Source organism: Schistocerca cancellata, chromosome 2 (assembly GCF_023864275.1).
Source record: "Schistocerca cancellata isolate TAMUIC-IGC-003103 chromosome 2, iqSchCanc2.1, whole genome shotgun sequence".
Lineage (NCBI taxonomy): Eukaryota > Metazoa > Arthropoda > Insecta > Orthoptera > Acrididae > Schistocerca > Schistocerca cancellata.
Window position 1 is genome coordinate 570,187,849 of NC_064627.1, and position 22,312 is coordinate 570,210,160.

General features: G+C 45.2%; 1 protein-coding gene across 1 annotated transcript; it reads right to left on the bottom strand.

Annotated features, from left to right (window-relative positions):
• Positions 1-260: 260 nt before the first annotated feature.
• LOC126146916 (uncharacterized) lies at positions 261-22,071 on the bottom strand. The gene is made up of 2 exons (XM_049915652.1): positions 21,917-22,071; positions 261-1,336 (listed from the first exon to the last, which is right to left on the bottom strand). Exon 2 carries the CDS (start codon positions 1,325-1,327, stop codon positions 542-544), a length of 786 nt encoding a protein of 261 aa, XP_049771609.1. The 5' UTR covers positions 1,328-1,336; positions 21,917-22,071; the 3' UTR covers positions 261-541.
• Between the last annotated feature and the right edge of the window lie 241 nt (positions 22,072-22,312).

A 22,312-nucleotide genomic window follows, 5' to 3' on the forward strand; every position in this document is an offset into this window, starting at 1 on the left:
CTAACTTCGTATATGTTACGTTTATCACTTTCGAAGAAGAATGTAACGCGGAGTCGACTTGACTGTACCTAATAATCTAATCTGTGAAAATAATACTAATAATCAAATTAATTTCTCGATACGGCAATACATACACTGGCGTAGCCTAATATCACAGTACTAATTGGAGATGTGAAATTAATGAACAAACTGTGTGAAGACAGTAAATATACATGTAGAGGAAGATTTATGTTAGGTTTTCGTGCATAAACAGTGAAAGATAAGTCTCTCAGTCCGATTTATTATGACTTACAACAAATTTAGAAAGGAAAAAATCGGGTGTCACATTTTTCATTTAAAAGTTACGAAGAAAGTACTTCTCCGTCATATTTCACAGAAACTTCGTATTTCTTCGTCTGACTTGAGCACTTAAGACTAATTTTATGTCCATGCGTAGTCATCCCCATTTTCACAATCTGACACACGAGGAATACTTCAGAGGAATGAAAACTTGTCTATTTGACTATATTTTACATTCCTCGTTGATTCGTCAAACGACATATTAAATAAGACCATGTTCGTCGTCGCAGCGCAGCTTCTGAAAAACTTCTTGAATGCTCCTGCTAAGACTAGCCTCCGCTTTGGGCAGGCCCTCTTCCAATTTCTTGGTGACTGACGACATAATTTGTGAATAAAACATGTTCAGCATTCCCATCCCCGTCGCTTGCATTTTAATCTCTCCGGGTATGCTTATCTTCACGTCCAGTAGAACGAGACCGCACGTTTCACCACCGACGTCCATTGAGACCCTGACCGTTACTGAACTGTTGAAAACTTCCCCACTAATATGACCTTTGGCTGAGAAAGGGCCAGCCTTGAGATCGTACTTATCATAACCGAACTCCATTTTTTGCAGTCCCGCGCCGAATTCCATTACTACATTGTTGCCATAACGGGATATGCTTACGTTTCCGACCCGCCGTAGGGAGGATAGATCCCTCAGCCAGCCTTCTGTGGCATCAAAGCGGACTGTAAAACCAATGGGGCCGACACCCTTGAACTTGGTCTTGTGGACATCTGGTATCTTGACTTGCTGCTTTCCTCGTTTTATAGTCTGACTTCTGAAGACGCGGAGAATAAAATCGGCGACCGGCTGAACGAAGTCCTGTTGACAGGTGTCAAGCCTCGGACCCATTTGTTCTCTCGCATAGGGGCTGACATCGCCGATCAACGGGTGCACACCGGACACGCGGCCAGATTGATCAGTTGCAGTCACGACAGCTTGTTGCGTTGTGCACATTTGGCAGGCAACGAAGAGTAGTGTGAGAAAGCTCAGAAGTCTCTTCATTTTCGCCACCTGCAACAGAACAAAATACTAGTGACTAACGAGATAAAAATCAAATAATGGATTACAATGGAAGCCTGTTAGCTTAACGTCCCCTGAATATAAATTTCATTAAAAATTGGACGTATATTAACTACCAAAGATTTGCTAAATATTTGGTCATGATATTGTTTAAGGTGAAAAAAAAAACAAGTTTATTACCCTGAAAACTTCGGCTTCATAATAACGGAGAACTCTCTTTCAGTTTGACGACTAAATTGACGATTGATTTGCTCAAGGATCAACACAGACATTGACTGTATACAGTTTATTATGGTGGTCTTAGTCGTACTTGCAGACACGTGATTTGAATTACGTTACTTTTGAATGTGCCTTGCTCCGACCATAACTTACTCCGTGGTTTTACAGAGAACAATCTAAACTGCTGCTTCTTTCAGGCGCGCATTGCACCATCCAGTCTAGGTAAGTTGAGCCACCTCACTTGAGACGGGGAGCAAAAAAAAAGGGAAAGGAAAGCATGACAGATTTTGAGGTAACGATTTTACGTGCGTAAACTGTCCACAGACCCTGGCATGCCCATCGGACCGACCGACCACCGTGCCATCCACCGCCAATGGCGGCATTGGAGGCAGTATGGAGGGGCGTAGGATTAGCACACCGCCCTCGCAGCCATTGTCAATTTTCGTGACCTGACACGGAGTTTGAAACTGTTGCACAAAAGTCTGAAAAAAGAAACCTATTTATTTCACGTTGATTCTGCTTTAAATACCAACTACTCTGACTCTTAGCAAGCCATTAACACATTATCAAGCCATTGACTAATTTCTATGCGAGGAGCGTGCTCTGCATAGAAACGAGAAACTTCTAATTTAATAGTGCATTTAAAATGTTCTGATTCAGTTTACATGGAATTTCAATGTCTCTTTGCACGGCGCAACATGCTATCCCCATCGCTCTGTGGACTTCTCGGTACGTGTGTAAAGTGTGCATTATGTGAATTTTCGCTACGCGGCCGAAGGCAGCCAGAGATAAAGAAATGACTGCAGCGAGTTAGCTAAGCGCTGTCTGGGACGAACGACGCTTGCTCCATGGGATGGCATTAGAGAGATTTTCTTCTGATTATTTGTAGTAAAAGGAAAAGTTTTAATCTATGAAATTTCGTCCGATGTGGCAACAGCATCCACTCAATGTTAAACGGTACTGAAATTGTGAAGTGTGGAAATACTGAAAATATATAATTCTCTACACGAATCAAGGTACATTCAGTGAATTCCTCGCTAATGATTGAGTCCTATTTACATACCAGGAACTTTCTCGATGTAGGACACAGGAGAGCGTGGAAGCTGATGGGTTGGTCGAATCATGCATCGCTGTCCTTGATCTTCGCATAAAGTTTTAAAAAATGGAATTGCATGTTAATGTACAACATAGAATACCCGATCATCCAGCACACAGCTTCGTCACATCTCATTGGACTCCCTGGTTCTTAAACCAGACGTAACATTCCACGACAGAGTCATTCGCCGATAAATGATTTCAGTGAGGTTTTTCAGATTTTTGGGAGATATGAATTGTTCGTACTTGTTGGATTACAAGAGCTAATGACAAACATTTGACGTTTCACAGACGACACCAGATGAACGATGAAGACACTGAATTCCTTTCTGCAAAAATAAATCTAGTGACAGTCAGCAAACATTGTTCATTCAATTTAATTTGCTACACCTCTAGTAGACTATAAACATGAATGCTAAAAAGACCAGCAACCTTTATAGATATTACTTTTTTTGGAGTCGGCATTGTTCTGACTGGTTTGATGCAACCCAGCAAGGATTCCTCTCCTGTATCGAACTCTTCCTTTAACCTACGTCCTCAATTATTTGCTGGATGTATTCTAATCTCTGTCTTCCTTTACAGTTTTTGCCCTGTACAGCTCCCTCTAGTACCATGGGAGTCGTTCCCCGATGTCTTAACATACTTCCTGTCATCCTGTCCCTGCACTGTCTTTTCTCTGCCTCGTGATGACTGGGTGTTGTGTGCTGTCCTTAGGTTAGTTGGGTTTAAGTAGTTCTAAGTTCTAGGGGACTGATGACCATAGATGTTAAGTCCCTTAGTGCTCAGAACCATTTGAACCTGCACTGTCAGTATTTTCCACATATTTGTATCTTCTATTCTGGGCAGAACCACCTCATTCCTTACTTTACCAGTCCACCTAATTTTCAACATTCGTCTGTAGCACCACATCTCAAATGCTTCGTTTCTTTTCTGTTCCGCTTTTCCCACAGTCCACGTTTCACTACCATACAATGTTGTCCTCCAAACGTACATTCTTAGAAATTCCTTCCTCAAATTGAAACCTTCGTTTGACACTAGTAGTCTTCTCTTGGCAAGGAGTGCCTTTTTGCCAGTGCTAGTCTTCTTTTGATGTCCTCCTTGCTCCGTCCCTTATTGGTTATTTTTCTGCCTAGGTAGCAGAATTCCTTAACTTCATCTATATTTTTAAACTGTTAGCTAACATTGAATTGTATAGATACGTTTAAACGTTCTGGTTACATATAGTATAACAATAGCGCTGTAGTCACTATTAAAATGTTGCTGGACGCAGGCCACCACCTGGACAGCTCTTCTTGGGCTCAGATGAATTTTTATTTAGGAAGTTGTCTTATTTACTGCAAAAATGTTCTTAAAGCAAATATTTTTTGTTTCACGAAATCTGTAAATGGCCAGTCATGCTACCGTATTTAAAGATCGGTTGCGTTAACATTCAGTAAAATGACATTCCACATCATTACAAAACAAAGTGACCAATGGAACGTCCAACCAACACAACAGCAATTGTGAGGTCATGAGCAGATGGGTTCAGTTGTTGCTCTGAGACTGTAAATTTAATAAATTCGCTCTTGAATACGTAATTTTTCTTTGACAGTGAATAAAAATAGTGAATAAAAACATAAAAACAACGTTAACTGATGATCGAGAAAACGAACGAGATTCAGCCGCGTAACGTATGGATATAAGATTACCCTGCATAATTACTGAAAATATGTCCAGATGGTAGTAGGGAGTTCTCGCGTTGTGTAAGTTATGCAGTGTTACAAACCTTCATTTTCAAAGTTACACATTTTACATGGGATCTTAAACCAAGACTTGGACGAGAAACAAATGAAGTAAAATGGATATTATGTTTTTCTGTCAAACAATTTGTTACCTGCTGTTAGTCTAAACGCAACGTGCTAGCTTGCGAGACAGGAAGGTGTGCCAGACGAAGATGGAATCAGAGTGGCGGATCAGCGACTGGCTGGTACATCGGCCACCCTCATACTCTGCTTTAGTCTAAGCACGTTCAGGCAAATGCTTGGCTGGATCCTATTTTGCACGTCCATATATGATACATCGAAAGTTGCTACACGATCTTGTACACACAAAGCTAATGCTTTTACGGCTTCCCTCCCACAAGCCATCGGCACACGGACCGTGTATTCGAACGTAAAAATTGAGCGTGCCTAGTCTCTGAATTCATAGCGGGAAATAGCATGTTGGGGCATGTTTCCGAAAATGTAGAACAGTATCAGGCATGAAATTTTGAACGTCCGTTTCAGCGTATACCCACCCATGAGATGGAGGAACGCCATCTACGTCATATGCATCTCTTTAGTACAGAGTCTGAAAACACCATATTGGCCTTCAATAGACGCCCGTATTTGATGGGTTTGGTATTGTAAGTTACTTCCTAGAATTATATGCCAAGTCGAAGCACCAGTAAATTGATCTCTCGAAAACCCTTCGTTTATTGGTTCAATCTGTTGTCATAAAATGATGGGAAACTTATTAATGTTTAATTTTCGGATTGTAACCTACATGTTACGAAAGTACGCCATTTCAATGCAAAGGCACATTGAAGACCCATCAAAGACATTTTTCTTGGTACGATTTGTTATAATTGTCACTGCTATTTTAGCCTTCCGAAGATTGTAACATACATGTCAAGGTCACGTTATGGAAGTTCATTGTAGCCTAAGGAAGAGAGATACACAGTTACAAACTGATGTGCGATGTTTCACAGCTTCGTGTCTTAATACACCCAAAGTCTTTATTCACTTTCGCGCTTTGATGGGTTGATGATGTTTGGTTTGTGGGGGCGCTCAACCGCGCGGTTATCAGCGCCCGTACAAATTCGCAACCTTTCCTCGGTCCAAACTCGTCACTTTCATGAATAATGATGAAATAGTGATGAAATAGTGATGAAATAATGAGGACAACACAAACACCGAGTCATCTCGACGCAGGTGAAACTCCCTGATCCTGCCGGGAATCGAACCCGGGACCCCGTGCTCGGGAAGCGAGAACGCGACCTCGAGACCACGAGCTGCGGACTTGATGTTTTTTTTTGTTTTAGGGCGCAAAACTGCTAAGGTCATTAGCGCCCGGTCTGTGACTTAGGAAGCAGTAAAAAACCGAAAACGGAAGCCAGCAGCAATGGGGACGAAAGTCTTAAAATTGGAGAAACTAAAAGCAGAAGGAAGGCTTAAAATTTCACTACAGAAGGGGGTTGGTTGTCCCAAAAGAAACTTCAAATGACTGACGTCATTTCACTGGCACGAATGAACTCTAGAACGCGATCGGCCGATCGCGTGTCATCTGCTAAAATTGACGATATATCAGGCGACAGCTGTAGACGGGCGCGTAACGGAGTAAAATAGAGGCACTCAATTAAAAGGTGTCTTACCGTCCACAACTGAGAGCAGTGGGGACAGAGTGGGGGAGGATCGCCGCTTAAAAGATGTCTATGGCTAAAAAGACAGTGCCCTATCCGGAGTCTAGTTAAAATTACCTCCTCCCGACGACGCGTTCGGGAGGAAGAGGTCCAAGCACAAGGAAGAGTTTTCACGTCCCGCAATTTATTTTGGGGAAGTGTCGACCAGTGCGCGTGCCATAAATGAACAACACGACGACATAAAACGCTCCGTAGATCGGCGACGGGAATCGATGGAATAGCTGGCCGAAGAAGAGAGACTGCAGCCTTGGCTGCAATATCGGCCGCCTCATTTCCGCAGATACCAACGTGTCCCGGGAGCCAGAGGAACGCCACCGAGACGCCCCCCAGGTGGAGCAAGCGCAGACAGTCCTGAATCCGGTGGACCAGAGGGTGCACAGGGTAAAGAGCTTGGAGACTGAGGAGAGAGCTGAGAGAATCGGAGCAGATGACGTACTGTATCCGCTGATGGCGGCGGATGTAGTGGACAGCCCGGAGAACAGCGTAAAGCTCCGCAGTATAGACCGAACACTGGTCGGGAAGCCGAAAGTGATTTGGGGTGTCGCCAACAACATAGGCACTCCCTACACCTAACGATGTTTTCGAGCCATCGGTGTAAATAAATGTGGCTTCCGTCATTTGTGCACATAGAGCAGCAAATGCCCGACGATAAACAAGTGAAGGGGTACCATCCTTGGGAAATCGACAAAGGTCACAAAGCAGGCAGATCCGGGGACGGAGCCAAGGCGGTGCTGTACCACAAGTTGTCAAGAAGGTTTTAGGAAAGCGGAAGGAAAGAGAATGGAGCAATTGACGGAAGCGGACTCCCGGTGGTAGCAGGGAGGAGGGGCGGCCTGCATACCCTACATCAAAGGAGGCGTCGAAAAATATGTCATGGGCTGGATTAGCAGGCATGGAAGACAGATGGCTGGCATAACGGCTCAGAAGGACTGCTCGCCGATTTGACAGCGGAGGTTCGGCAGTCTCAGCACAAAGGCTTTCCACTGGGCTGGTGTAAAAAGCTCCAGATACTAAACGTAATCCACGGTGGTGGATAGAGTCGAGACGCCGAAGAATAGACGGCCGAGCAGAGGAGTAGACAATGCTTCCATAGTCCAATTTCGAGCGCACTAAGGCGCGATAGAGGCGGAGAAGGACCACTCGGTCCGCTCCCCAGGAGGTACCATTCAGGACACGGAGGGTGTTGAGGGATCGCAGACAGCGAGCCGAAAGATAGGAAACGTGGGAGGACCAGCACAGTTTTCTGTCAAACATAAGATCGAAGAATCTAGCGACGTCAGAAAACGGAAGGTTGACAGGACCTAGATGTAAGGAGGGCGGGAGAAACTCCTTACGTCGCCAAAAATTAACACAAACGGTCTTACTGGGAGAAAAACTGAAGCCGGTGTCGATGCTCCAAGAATGGAGGCGATCGAGACATCCTTGAAGACGTCGTTCTAGAAGGCTGGTCCGTTGAGAGCTGTAGTAGATCGCAAAATCGTCCACAAAGAGGGAGCCCGAGACACCAGGAAGGAGACAATCCATAATTGGATTTATGGCAATGGCAAACAATACAACACTCAGCACGGAGACCTGGGGTACCCCGTTTTCTTGGGAGAAAGTACGGGAGAGAGTAGTGTTCACCCGCACCCTAAATGTGCGCTCTGCCAAATTCACGAAGAAAAAGGGGCAGCCGACCTCGAAAGCCCCAAGAGAACAGTGTGCGGAGGATGCCTGTCCTCCAACAGGTATCGTATGCTCTCTCCAGATCAAAAAATATTGCTACCGTTTGGCGTTTCCGGAGAAAATTGTTCATGATATAAGTGGAGAGAGCAACAAGATGGTCAACTGCAGAACGATGCTTCGGAATCCTCATTGGGCAGGTGTTAAAAGTCTGCGGGATTCCAGCCACCAGGCTAAACGGTAATTCACCATACGCTCCAAAACCTTACAGACACTACTCGTGAGAGAAATGGGGCGATAGCTGGAGGGGAGATGTTTCTCCTTTCCAGGTTTCGGAACAGGAACGACGATAGCTTCCCGCCATCGTCTGGGAAAAGTACTGTCGGTCCAAATTCGATTATAAAGGCGAAGGAGGTAACGCAGACTATGGGTTGATAAATGCAGCAACATTTGGACGTGGATACCATACGGTCCTGGGGCGGAGGAGCGAGAAGAAGAGAGTGCATGTTGGAGTTCCCGCATGGAGAAAACAGTATTGTAGCTTTTGCGATTTTGAGAGGAGAAAGCAAGAGGTCGCACTTCCGCTGCATGTTTCTTCGGAAGAAACGCTGGCGGGTAATTTGAAGGGCTCGAAATCTCAGCAAAGTGCTGACCCAATGAGTTAGAAATGGCGACGGGGTCCACTAATGTATCATGCGCGACAGCGAGCCCTGAGACCGGGGAGAAACTAGGTGCGCCTGAGAACCGTCGAAGCCGACTCCAAACTTCCGAGGAGGGAGTGAAGGTGTTAAATGAGCTAATAAAAAATTTCCAGCTTGCCTTCTTGCTATCGCGGATGACACGACGGCATCGCGTTCGAAACTGCTTATAGCGGATACAGTTTGCCAAAGTAGGATGGTGGCGGAAAACGCGGAGAGCACGTCGCCGCTCGCGTATTGCGTCACGGCATGCCTCGTTCCACCAAGGAACTGGGGGGCGCCGGGGCAATTCGGAGGTGCGAGGTATTGAACGTTCCGCAGCTGTAAGAACAATGTCGGTAACGTGTGTGACCTCATCGTCAACGCTGGGAAAGTGACGGTCATCGAATGTCGCTAGAGACGAAAAAAGTGTCCAGTCGGCCTGGGCAAACTTCCAGCGTCTCGGACGCACATATGGCAGTTGAGGCTGCAGTCTAAGGACACATGGAAAGTGGTCACTCTAGTGTGTATCATCAAGGGCGAACCATTCGAAGCGCCGAGCCAGCGGAACAGTACCGACCGCAAGGTCCAAATGAGATAAAGTTGTCGTGGAGGCAGACAAAAATGTAGGGACCCCAGTGTTGAGGCAAACTAGATCCGCTTGGTGGAAGATGTCTAGCAATAGTGAGCCACGTGGACAAGGATGTGGAGATCCCCAAAGCGGGTGGTGGGCATTGAAGTCCCCAACCAGCAAATAGGGGAGTGGAAGCTGACCAAGAAGATGAAGATCAGCTCATGCCATTGGTGTGGACGATGGAATGTATACAGTACAAAGAGAGAACGTGTATTCAGAGAGGGAAAGGCGGACGGCGACAGCTTGGAAGGAACTGTTTAAGGGGATTGGGTGATAATGGAGAGTATCATGGAGAAGAATCATGAGTCCTCCATGGGCTGGAGTGCCTTCAACAGAGGGGAGATCATATCGGACGGACTGAAAATGAGGGAGAACAAAGCGGTCATGGGGGACGCAGCTTTGTTTCCTGAAGACAGAAGATGACCGGCGAGTAGGATCGTAAGAGGATCGACAATTTATCCCTATTGGCTCGAATGCCGCGGATATTCCAGTGGATAATGGACATGGGGTGAACAGAAAATGGAGGAATGTGACCAAAGTTGCTGTCAACTCAAAGACTGCTCGGAGCTAGCGACCGACAGCATGGAATGGCATTCAGCCGAAGGCAGAAGATCCTGATCCATAGGTTGGTCAGGAGCAGCTCCTGCCACCAGCGATCGGCCGGTTGACCGGCCACCAGCAGTGCGCCTCGGCGACACAGAAGACGGCCGAGGGCGATTTCCGCCAGGTGGTGCTGTAGATAGGATACGCCTTGGCGGAGAAGGAGATGAACTGGGTTTCTTTGTAGCCTTCTTGGAAGTATGATGTTTAGATGAAGGAGGAACCGATGGTTGGGAAGTTGCGGTATGTAAAAACTCTTCACGAGTATGCTCTTTTTTGGAAGGCTTGGTGTCTGACTTTTGGGCTCGAGATTTAGCAGAACCCGATGAAGGGTGAGCCATAGAGTGGGCAGGCGAAAGTGGTGAGGTTGAACGGGCGATCTTTGCACTGGCCGATCCGACGACCGTGGCACTAAAGGTGAGGTCGCAAGTCTGCATGGCCGCCTCCTTTGTTGGCCGAGGAGAAGCAAGAACAGTGCTGTATTTTCCTGTCTGAGGCACGGTGGGCTGGCGACTGGCGAATAATTTTCGAGCAGCAAAGGTCGACACCTTTTCCTTTACTCTTATTTCCTGGATGAGCTTTTCGTCCTTAAAAACGGGGCAATCTCGAGAGGAAGCAGCGTGGTCACCCATACAGTTGATGCAGCGAGGGGATGGAGGTGGACAAGCACCCTCATGGGCATCCTTGCCACACGTAACACATTTGGCCGGATTGGAACAGGACTGGCTGGTGTGATTGAACCGCTGACACCGATAGCATCGCGTAGGGTTTGGGACATAAGGGCGAACGGAAATTATCTCATAGCCTGCTTTGATTTTCGATGGGAGTTGAACTTTGTCAAATGTCAAGAAGACAGTGCGGGTTGGAATGATGTTCGTGTCAACCCTTTTCATAACTCTATGAACAGCCGTTACGCCCTGGTCAGACAGGTAGTGCTGAATGTCTTCGTCAGACAATCCATCGAGGGAGCGTGTATAAACGACTCCAAGCGAGGAATTTAAGGTATGGTGCGGTTCCACCCGGACAGGGAAGGTGTCGAGCAGAGAAGTACGCAGCAATTTTTGTGCCTGGAGGGCACTGACTGTTTCTAACAACAGGGTGCCATTCCGTAATCTGGAACAAGACTTTACAGGACCTGCAATTGCGTCGACACCTTTCTGAATAATGAAAGGGTTGACCGTGGAGAAGTCGTGACCTTCGTCAGACCGAGAAACAACAAGGAACTGTGGCAACGATGGAAGAACTGTCTGTGGCTGAGACTCAGTGAACTTACGTTTGTGAGCAGACATAGTGGAAGGTGAGGAAACCATTGCGGAAGAATCCCCCACGATTACCAGCGTCTCCGATGGCGCGCTCCTCCCTTGTGGGGGCCCTCACTGAGGGCACTCCCACCTTAGGTGATTGTTCACACCTCAGGTCACACCTCCCGACAAACGGACGGAGGGACCAATCGGCACTTTCGGAAGGTATCAGCTCAGGTAATCACCCCTCCCTGGGCCTGGCCGTTACCAGGGGGTACGTACGTGTCCTACCTGTCTACCCGGGGCGGGGAATTACGCGTTACCCCGTCACCGGCTACGCATGGAAGTGCGTGGGTCGGCCTTCAGACACGCACAGGGAGGAAAAAAGAGAAAGGGAAAGGAAAGAAGAGGGGTCTCAAACGCCGCAGCGGAGAAAAGTGCAGAGAGAAGCGGGAAGGAAAAGAGAAGGACAGAGGAAGGACGAAGACTTGCAAGTATAGAAAGCAAAGAATTTGTAACAGTTTAGAGCGTCCGTCTCCGGACGTAGGCACAAACCATACTCCCAGAGGGGGAGAAAGGGAAGGAAAGAGCCAGAGGTGAGGGGGGGGGGCGAAGATGGGGGAGGGGGAAGGATGAGGAAAGGGAAGGTATGCAGCCCGGAAAAGGAAGGAGGGCCACATTAGCTCGGGGTCCCGTGCTCGCTACGCACGTGTCCACAAAAGAGTTGTGAACCCCCTGGGGGGACTTGATGGGTTGAGACCTCATTCATTTAAAAGTATATTTTATAATATTTGATGTTATGTAAAGATAACTGCACTCGCTCGCTCAGTTTTTTCTTTTGCTGCCCTAAGTCGCATTACATTTCTGTAAGATAAAGTCCAACTGCAGACGGCTAGTTTCCACTGCTTGTCTTCGAGCTCGCCAAGACAGGTGGCCGGAACTCCTCAGCAGTTGAGAACGTTTGGAGAATTATGGGCAGGAACCTCCAATAGTCAACTCAGGTTTTCGACAATTAACCCACAAGTTGGACAATCTGGCACGATCTCCCTCAGGAGGACATTTTTACCCTTAATGTTTGGGGCACCATGCATCTTGAATAAATCTCTATGATATAGGAAACAATGTTGTCCTGGACTTCAGCGAGTAAATGTTAAGTTTCCATTGCTACAAAGATGTCAGCTAAATTCCACTGCTGCTATAATCTACCCTGGAAAAACGAAGTTATAAAATGTGAGCTGTGCCGCATCGACAATAGATCTGTTTTAGCATTTTTGTTGTGTTACCTATTGCAGAAAAGATTAGATATGGCCCAGCGCGTAAACACTTAGGTGTATACTCCGTACGGAAACCGAAATTATTGGAGATGTGTTGCTCTGCAGTAAAAAGACGACTGCCTAGATACCTACAACAGGTGTATTTGAACTTGCCGTGTATTTGGTCAGTGACAATTTTCCAACTGTATCCTAGGGTCTAAAAATGTTGGCCAAAAACGAGGAGAGAGTCGTAAGGCGCATCTGTGGTCTTTCAAACTAGTGGTCGATAACGAAATGCTTCACGTTCCAATAACAAGATCCCTTGCCATAACTAAGCTTTAATACAGATGTGGACCGCAGAACTTTTCAAAGACGATCAAGTAACAAATTATTCTCGAAGTATCTGGTACAAATGGTCCAAATGGCTCTAAGCACTATGGGACTTAATATCTGAGGTCATCAGTCCACTAGAACTTAGAACTACTTAAACCTAACTAACCTAAGGACATCACACACATCCATGCCTAAGGCAGGATTCGAACCTGCGACCTTAGCAGGGGTGCGTTTCCGGAATGAAGCGCCTAGAACCGCTCGGCCACAGCGGCCGGCTGTCTGGTACAGTTGAGGTTGTTACCGACTAATGAAACTTAATTATTGCCTGCCTTCGTGGCTGATAATCAGCTGGTTCTTTCGTGAAGTACGTATTTTTAACACTTAATGTCTAATGAGCATATCTCAATTAGGGGGACAGTGATTTACGTGCGCTCCATGCTGTTTCTCCGGCATTCAGCCAGCCTCGAGAATCTTTTTAAAGATTCATTTCGTGCTGCTTAGAAGTATAACTATCATTAAAACTGATATTGTGCACATTAAAACATTCAGGTTAAAGACTTTGTAAAAGCTACAAGAAGACCGAGTGGCAAAATCTTACAGACGTAATATCGGATATGTCTTATCAGTACACCCTTTCTTTTAGTAGAGCCAAAAGTTTTGTTCTTCTGCACTATTCGATTCAGTAACTTCATTGGTTTCCCGCTATACGCAGCTAATCTTTAACATTCTTTTGCGTCAACATTCCAATAGCTTTTCTTCCCTGTACTGTTTATTGGCCGTATTTTACTTTCGTCCGTTTACCGCGGAAATCATTTTTTCGAGGTTTCGGGTGAGACACTGGATGAACTAAGCAGGCTGCCGTAAGTACGAACAGTTCGATGTTTCAAAGTGATTGTGTTGTGAGAAGTACCTTCTTATACCGTCACTGCCCTTCGTATAATGTTAAATTCATCACTCACAAAATTTCTTTTAAAGTCTGTATGGGATTTCTGCCCTATAGATCTACCACGAACGTACGTTTCTACGAACAGAAATCTGAGCAAGACGAGTGTCCTCTGACAAGCGACTTTAAACAGCAGGAAGCCGCTGTATCAGGAGTCAGTGAGATACTGCTTGTATGTATGTCTCAGAACACCGCCCAGTCGCAGCAGGAGAAGACCATTAGAGGAGAAAGAAACGCTTCAAATGGTTTCTGTAATTTACAGCGATGTAGAAAGACTGTCGCACGAAGCAGCTGTGGTGAGAGTAGTACATTTTACGCTTACGCTCCCCAGAGTATGTATCGCTGTGCTGAGCCATTTTGTTTGTTGCCTGTAATTGTTAACTAATTGATTAGTCATGATTTCGCTGTCAGGTCCCATTTCTGTTATCTATTAGGATAGTTTGCAGTTCCGTAGGTAGTTTGAAGGCGACAAAGCAGTCATAAATGCAGACCACGCTCTTTACAACGCATGAATATGCTTTCTACATCTACATGGATACTCTGCAAATCACATTCAAGTTCCTGGCAGAGGACTTATCGAACTACCTTCACAATTATCTATCCAATCTCTTACAGCGCACGGGAAGAGTGAACATCTTTCCGTATGAGCTCTGATTTCCCTTATTTTAACGTGGTGATCGTTTCTTCCTATCTACGTAGGTTGCAGTCAACAAAATATTTGCGCATTCGGACGAGAAAGTTGGTGATTGGAATTACGTGAGAAGATTCCGTCGCAACGTAAAACGCCTCTCATAATGATGTCCAGCCCAAATCCTGTATCATTTCTGTGGCACTCTCTCTCATATTTCGCGATAATACAAAACGTGCTGTCTTTCTTTGAACTTTTTCCGTATACTACGTCATTCCTATCTGGTAAGGATCCCGCACCGCGCAGTGTAAGCAGTCTCCTTAGTAAGTCTGTTATATTTTCTAAGTGTCCTGCCAATAAAACGCAGTCTTTGGTTAGCCTTCCCCACAACATTTTCTTTGTGTTCCTTCCAATTTAAATTGTTCGTAATTGTAATACCTAGGTATTAACTTGAATTTACGGCCCTTAGATTAGACTTATCTATCGTGTAACCAAAGTTCAACGAGTTCCTTTTAGCACTCATGTAGATAACCTCACTATCCGTTATTTAGGTTCAAATGGTTCAAATGGCTCTGAGCACTATGGGACTCAACATCTTAGGTCATAAGTCCCCTAGAACTTAGAACTACTTAAACCTAACTAACCTAAGGACATCACACACACCCATGCCCGAGGCAGGATTCGAACCTGCGACCGTAGCAGTCCCGCGGTTCCGGACTGCAGCGCCAGAACCGCACGGCCACCGCGGCCGGCCGTTATTTAGGGTCAACTGCCACTTTTCGCACCATTCATATATCTTTTCTAAATACACTCCTGGAAATTGAAATAAGAACACCGTGAATTCATTGTCCCAGGAAGGGGAAACTTTATTGACACGTTCCTGGGGTCAGACACATCACATGATCACACTGACAGAACCACAGGCACATAGATACAGGCAACAGAGCATGCACAATGTCGGCACTAGTACAGTGTATATCCACCTTTCGCAGCAATGCAGGCTGCTATTCTCCCATGGAGACGATCGTAGAGATGCTAGATGTAGTCCTGTGGAACGACTTGCCATGCCATTTCCACCTGGCGCCTCAGTTGGACCAGCGTACGTGCTGGACGTGCAGACCGCGTGAGACGACGCTTCATCCAGTCCCAAACATGCTCAATGGGGGACAGATCCGGAGATCTTGCTGGCCAGGGTAGTTGACTTACACCTTCTAGAGCACGTTGGGTGGCACGGGATACATGCGGACGTGCATTGTACTGTTGGAACAGCAAGTTCCCTTGCCGGTCTTGGAATGGTAGAACGATGGGTTCGATGACGGTTTGGATGTACCGTGCACTATTCAGTGTCCCCTCGACGGTCACCAGTGGTGTACGGCCAGTGTAGGAGATCGCTCCCCACACCATGATGCCGGGTGTTGGCCCTGTGTGCCTCGGTCGTATGGAGTCCTGATTGTGGCGCTCACCTGCACGGCGCCAAACACGCATACGACCATCACTGGCACCAAGGCAGAAGCGACTCTCATCGCTGACGACGACACGTCTCCATTCGCCCCTCCATTCACGCCTGTCGCGACACCACTGGAGGCGGGCTGCACGATGTTGGGGCGTGAGCGGAAGACGGCCTAACGGTGTGCGGGACCGTAGCCCAGCTTCATGGAGACGGTTGCGAATGGTCCTCGCCGATACCCCAGGAGCAACAGTGTCCCTAATTTGCTGGGAAGTGGCGGTGCGGTCCCCTACGGCACTGCGTAGGATCCTACGGTCTTGGCGTGCATCCGTGCGTCGCTGCGGTCCGGTCCCAGGTCGACGGGCACGTGCACCTTCCGCCGACCACTGGCGACAACATCGATGTACTGTGGAGACCTCACGCCCCACGTGTTGAGCAATTCGGCGGTACGTCCACCCGGCCTCCCGCATGCCCACTATACGCCCTCGCTCAAAGTCCGTCAACTGCACATACGGTTCACGTCCACGCTGTCGCGGCATGCTACCAGTGTTAAAGACTGCGATGAGCTCCGTATGCCACGGCAAACTGGCTGACACTGACGGCGGCGGTGCACAAATGCTGCGCAGCTAGCGCCATTCGACGGCCAACACCGCGGTTCCTGGTGTGTCCGCTGTGCCGTGCGTGTGATCATTGCTTGTACAGCCCTCTCGCAGTGTCCGAAGCAAGTATGGTGGGTCTGACACACCGGTGTCACTGTGTTCTTTTTTCCATTTCCAGGAGTGTATTTTTACAGTTTTGATGTTCTGATGACTATTAGTCGATAAACGACAGCGTCATCTGCAAACAACCGAAGACGGCTGCTCAGATTGTCTCCAAAATCGCTTATATAGATAAGGAACAGTAAAGGGCCTATAATAACACTACCTTGGGAAACGCCAGAAAGCACTTCTGTTTTACTCGATTACTTTCCTTCAGTTACTACGATACTACGAACTGTGACCTCTCTGACAGGAAATCACGAATCCAGTCACATAACTGAGACGATATTCCATAAGCACGCAATTTCACTACGAGCCGCTTGTGTGGTACAGTGTCAAAAGCCTTCCGCAAACCCTGAAATACGGAATCGATATGAAATCCCTTCTCAATAGCACTCAACACTTCATGTGAATAAAGAGCTAGTTGTGTTTCACAGGAACGATGTTTTCTAAACCCATGTTGACTGTGTGTCAATAGACCGTTTCCTTCGAGGTAATTCATAATGTTCGAACACAATATATGTTCTAAAATTCATACTGCATATAGACGTTAACGATATGGGCCTGTAATTTATTGGATTACTCCTGCCTTTGACTGTTGGTGTGACCTGTACAACTTTCTAGTCTTTGGGTGCTGATCTTTCGTCTAGCGAACGCTTGTATATGATTGTTAAGTATGGACCTAATGCATCAGCATACTCCGAAAGGAACCTAACAGGTGTACAGTCAGGGCCAGAAGACTTACTTTATTAAGTGATTTAAGTTGCTTCACTACTCCGAGGATATTTACTTCTACGTTACTCATGTTGGCAGCTGTTCTCGATTCGAATTCTGGAATATTTAATCCGTCTTCTTTTGTGAAGACATTTCGGAAGGCTGCGTTTAGTGATTCTACTTTGGCAGCACTGTCTTCGATAGTATCTCCATTGCTACCGCGCAGAGAAGGCATTGATTGTTTCTTGCCGCTAACATACTTCACATACGACCAGAATCTCTCTGGATTTTCTGCCAGATTTCGAGAGTTTCCTTGTGGAAATTGTTATAGGCATCTCGCATTGAAGTCCGCGCTAAATTTCGAGCTTCTGTAAAAGATCGCCAAACTTTGGGATTTTGCGTCTCAAAACGCTAGCAACGTATTTAACATGTACTATTGTGTGTTTCTTGCTATCTTCATCGTTCTAAATAGCCACCAGAAAGTAGGTAACTCTGGTGGATTCATCAAATACACGTTAATTATTTCTCATACCAAAATTACTGTTATTTGATTCCACAAGAAAGCATTGTTAATGTGTTCTCAGGTTGACTAACAACGTTAACAACACGTGCTTAGCACTAGAATTCCTATGTCACTCGTGCGTGACGGATATTTATCTACATTTGTAGAAGTAATGTTCAGTGAGAACTCTAGAATTTTCCCTTAAGTATTATGGTATACTGTGGACAGCACAAAAATTTTTCCTTGAGCCATGTTTTTCATAATTTCTTTGATATTCCTTTCTAGAACTATCAGAGCTTGGTGGAAAAGATCATTCATGGAATTAACGTGTTGTAGCTGCCTTATGATTTTTCAGTGTTTCTACATGTAAAATGATGTATCTAGCCGATTTATTTAACCTGTGAAATGCAGTACACTTGTACCCGTCTCCACATTCCTCACGATCTGCTGCATCTTACACCTCTGCTTCTGTTCATGCATATGATCTTACTCTGCCTTGTCTTGTGGACAATTTCAACAAAGCGTAAAGAAAAACACTGACATGGTCACCCGCAATTTAACTGGTAATTAGAGTAATAGAAGGCAGACAGTACATGCAACTGGATGTAACCACAATAGGCTTATATAGTTACTAAATGTCAAATTGAACATACTGTCGCAATGCCCACTCCATTCAGAAATATTGCCGGTGTCTGCAGTAATGATTCTTGTGAGGTAGGGAGTTAATATCAATACAATACGATTTCCTTTTACTTAAATACATTTCATCGACATGTGCGGTACCGTAAGCTGGCAGTACAACTCCACAATGATCAGCCTCTACGTTATTTTTACGGAATTGCGATATCTGTCCGCAAAATAGCGCAAATTCTCATCACGTAAAAGCGCTTACAGCAAAACTTCATTTATACACACAAAATAATTAAGTAATTTGATGCTATTGAGTTTTAGATACGTTCGCCATTGATAACCGTCAAAGCTGAGTGTACAGACTTAGTAAAAACTCATTCGAGCCGGGTGCAATCTCACCGTCAGAGCTTCGGTACACAGAGCGGGTGAAGTGATTTACGAAATTTTGACAGCCGCGTTTGTTGGTCAAGTACTCAGCCTTGCGGTCGAGGATGTGGTTGCGGGAAACATTCCCTTATCTTTGCTAGTCTGTAGCTATAGAAGTTCGGTTTAGCCGTGTTTTCAAACACTACAAATCGCTGTGGAAGTATGGCTGATTCATTTAAAACATTGTTTTAAGTGCTGCCATGGCATATCCCTATGCTACTGTGCATGTTCTACTCCACTATTACTGTGCTCATGGAGGAAGCCTCTCGATATTCCAGTGTTCGTCACTGTGGGCGTCATATCACCATAAATTTTACGAGATCATTAGCTATCTCATCGAGAGTATGCTACTGCAGACAAACATTAAACAGAATGAGATTTTCACTCTGCAGCGGAGTGTGCGCTGATATGAAACTTCCTGGCAGATTAAAACTGTGTGCCCGACCGAGACTCGAACTCGGGACCTTTGCCTTTCGCGGACAAGTGCTCTTGCGGGCACTTGCCCGCGAAAGGCAAAGGTCCCGAGTTCGAGTCTCGGTCGGGCACACAGTTTTAATCTGCCAGGAAGTTTCACACATTAAACAATTTTTGTTAGTCATTTATTATGTAGTAATAATCTGTATAGGCGATGAGTGAGACCTGTTAAATGCTTTCTGGATGTTATGATTGAATCAGTAAACTATTTAGACGAAATAATCTATTAGACATACTGTTTGAAATGTACCAGAATAGTAGGTTATCAGTTTCGCAATAAATGTTTTGTCTGAACAGTGTAATATACAACGATGACAAAATACTTATTACACCATAAGGCATTTCATTCGGGTGGAAAGCTACGCAATTAGATATCTGGTTTCAGTAAGGATTAAAAACGTGTTTCCCCCTCACTACTGGGAGTGTTGCTATGTAATTTTTCTCCTGAAGATGACGTGAACCACTGAACTGTCTAATGGTACAATAAATGACTGATGCAGAGAACTGTTGTTTAAGTATCACTAGTGGGCCTAATGATACCGTTCGTTATGTAGGAATTAATTGCTCTCTAACATATCTAGCACAGTTTTGCATCTTTAACGAAGCTTAAAGCCAATGACTGTCTAGAGATTTGAATCCTACGTTAGCTCAGTAATTTATCAAAACATTCCAATAATATTCAACAACAGACTGATAAAACATTTTGAAATCAGCTACTTTCGGAAATTAACTGATTTCCTATCAATGAACAAAAACATAAAACTAGCTCATACTGCAACAGTACTGAATGATCGCCCTTCACTTTCTCCATTGGTGCTCCTGAGTGTGTCATGACTTGTTTCGAGGAGGCTGTCGTCAATTATTACTGCACTTTAACGTTCTATCCATATGATAAAATCTCCTCGGGTTGACAGATTCATTGCGTCGATCTCTGGCAACGTTTCAACAAATTTCTTACTTGCCATCTTCAGGCGAAGTGTCAGGTTCACGTCTCGTCCGCATCTTCTATCCATATAATGAATGACTCATTATTCCTACACCAGCCCAAAGCCGCGGCTAGAATAAATGTACAGGTCGCCTTCTTCCGGTAATACTTTCCACGTTGTTGTACTTCCTGCCAAGTCAATACCTTACGCGAATTTTATCACTGATATATTTAGGGTCACTCGAAATTATAATTGTGTTACTAACACGATTCAGTAAGAGACTACTTAATGATCTCACTAAATATTCTGCGTAATTTATAGAAATCAGTGATGTAATTGGTTGTTGGTAATAAGAAGGTTCTCCTTAGAATCGGCCAGCAAAAAAGTATGAGGAAAACAAAAAAAACGTCAAATGTGTGTGAAATCTTGTGGCAGGTAACTGCTAAGGTCATCAGTCCGTAAGCTTACATACTACTTAACCTATCCTGAGGACAAACACACCCATGCCCGAGGGAGGACTAGAACCTCCGCCGGGACCAGCCGCACAGTCCATGACTGCAGCGCCCTAGACCGCTCGGCTAATCCCGCGCGGCATGAGGAATACAATCTTAAGTAGCAAGATGATAGGACATGGTTTGAGACAACAGGGAATAACCTCCACGAAGCTAGACAGAGCCGTAGAGAGCACAAATTTTAGAGGTGGACAGATATTGGAATTTATCCGACAAATAATTGAGTGAGATGAGTTATTACTTCCCGAGATGCAAAGATTGGAACAGGAGAGGAAATTTTTGCGGTCCGTATCAGTCAAAACGGTAGTAAAGATAAATTTAAATCTAAATGCTCGTAGAAAATATCGAAAAACATAGAATTCGCTTATTTAATATTCGATGGGTCGCTTGGACGACATATACTAATAAAATGGATCCAGCCAATTAATGGGTCAAAGTTAATTTGCATCTGAACGTGGTTGCACACTGACCAATTACAAACGAATTAACAGAAAGTATTGTTTTGTAACAGCTGTAATACTTTTGCAATAAAACAAGTGCGTCAGTAAACCATTTCTCTGGTGTACGTAAAGAGTTGGTCGAAACAACATTTCTAATTTGCAAATTTAACTTCACACAGCTAATAGTACTGGATTTCTCAGAGATTTTGTTGGTAGCATAATTTATCCCTTTCCTGAGCAGTACATTTCCAGAACTGTGAATCCCCCCTCTCCACTCCCAGTATGTTGAACGTTAAATGAACTATAAGAAAATAAATAATGCCTTTGTGATAACAAACGAAACGGACACACTGCAGAAAAATAAACACGCGTACAAGCATAGGAGATCATAAAGGTGTTCAGCGGTACATATCCTGACGGACCCACTACGACACGAGCTGTTCAGAAATGGAAATGTCAAGAATTTCAGTCTACTTACAGCTTCGCAAAATGAAACTTTGATGACCTTCGAATCCCATTATTACTTTCACCACCACCACCAGCAGCAGCTTAAAAGCTACTAACACAACTTTATCTAAGGAGACAGCATCACAGTTTTCCCACTCACGTTCCCGTCGTAAATTTCCCCCAAACATGAAAACATCTATACTAGTTTCAATCGCGGAACGGTAATTTCTCAATCAAGTAGCAGGAAGAGTCCTAAACTGGCAATTATAAAATTAAAACAGAAGAGTAAGTAGATTGAATCAAGGGAAAAATCATCAAAGCGCGCACACACACACACACACACACACACACACACACACACACACACACACACACACAAACACACACACCACAACTTGCCAAATAAAATCACAACAACAGTTTAATTAACGTAGAAAGTGAAAAGATGTAGTTCACTATTTCACTAGCGCAATACGAAGCAAATTGAATAGCAGCAATAGAGTTTAGTCGCCTTAGTTCAAGAATAACTGGAAACGTAAGGACGCTTTTAAATATCAGTGAAAATACGTACGAGTATTTTATAACTTCGAAGACTGCTATAGATGTTGGCAGCTACCAGAGTACAACCGCAGTGAGACGCGAGACCGAACTAACTGGCGCGCTAGCTTGTGCGTTTCGTCAACGCTAGCAGCTTAACACATCACACGTCATGTGCCGGAGAGGAGCGCCTTATTATACAGCTGTGGCGCAGCGGTCCCATTTGAAGGCCAAGGCCGCGTGCCTTCGCGTCTCACTTAAACGCCTCACAAACGAACCGACCGACCCCCAAATTGGACGTGTGTAGGCGTTTTGACCGACCGACCGAAGAACTATCCTTGTCAGGATGTTGAGCGAGTAGGACGACTTGACAGCCGACATCTCCCCCCCCCCCCCCCCTCTCTCCACCCAACAAATTGTCCCGCGTGTA

Excerpts from the sequence above, each read along its gene's own strand:
- LOC126146916 (XM_049915652.1), bottom strand. The coding sequence starts at position 1,327 with ATGAAGAGACTTCTGAGCTTTCTCACACTACTCTTCGTTGCCTGCCAA.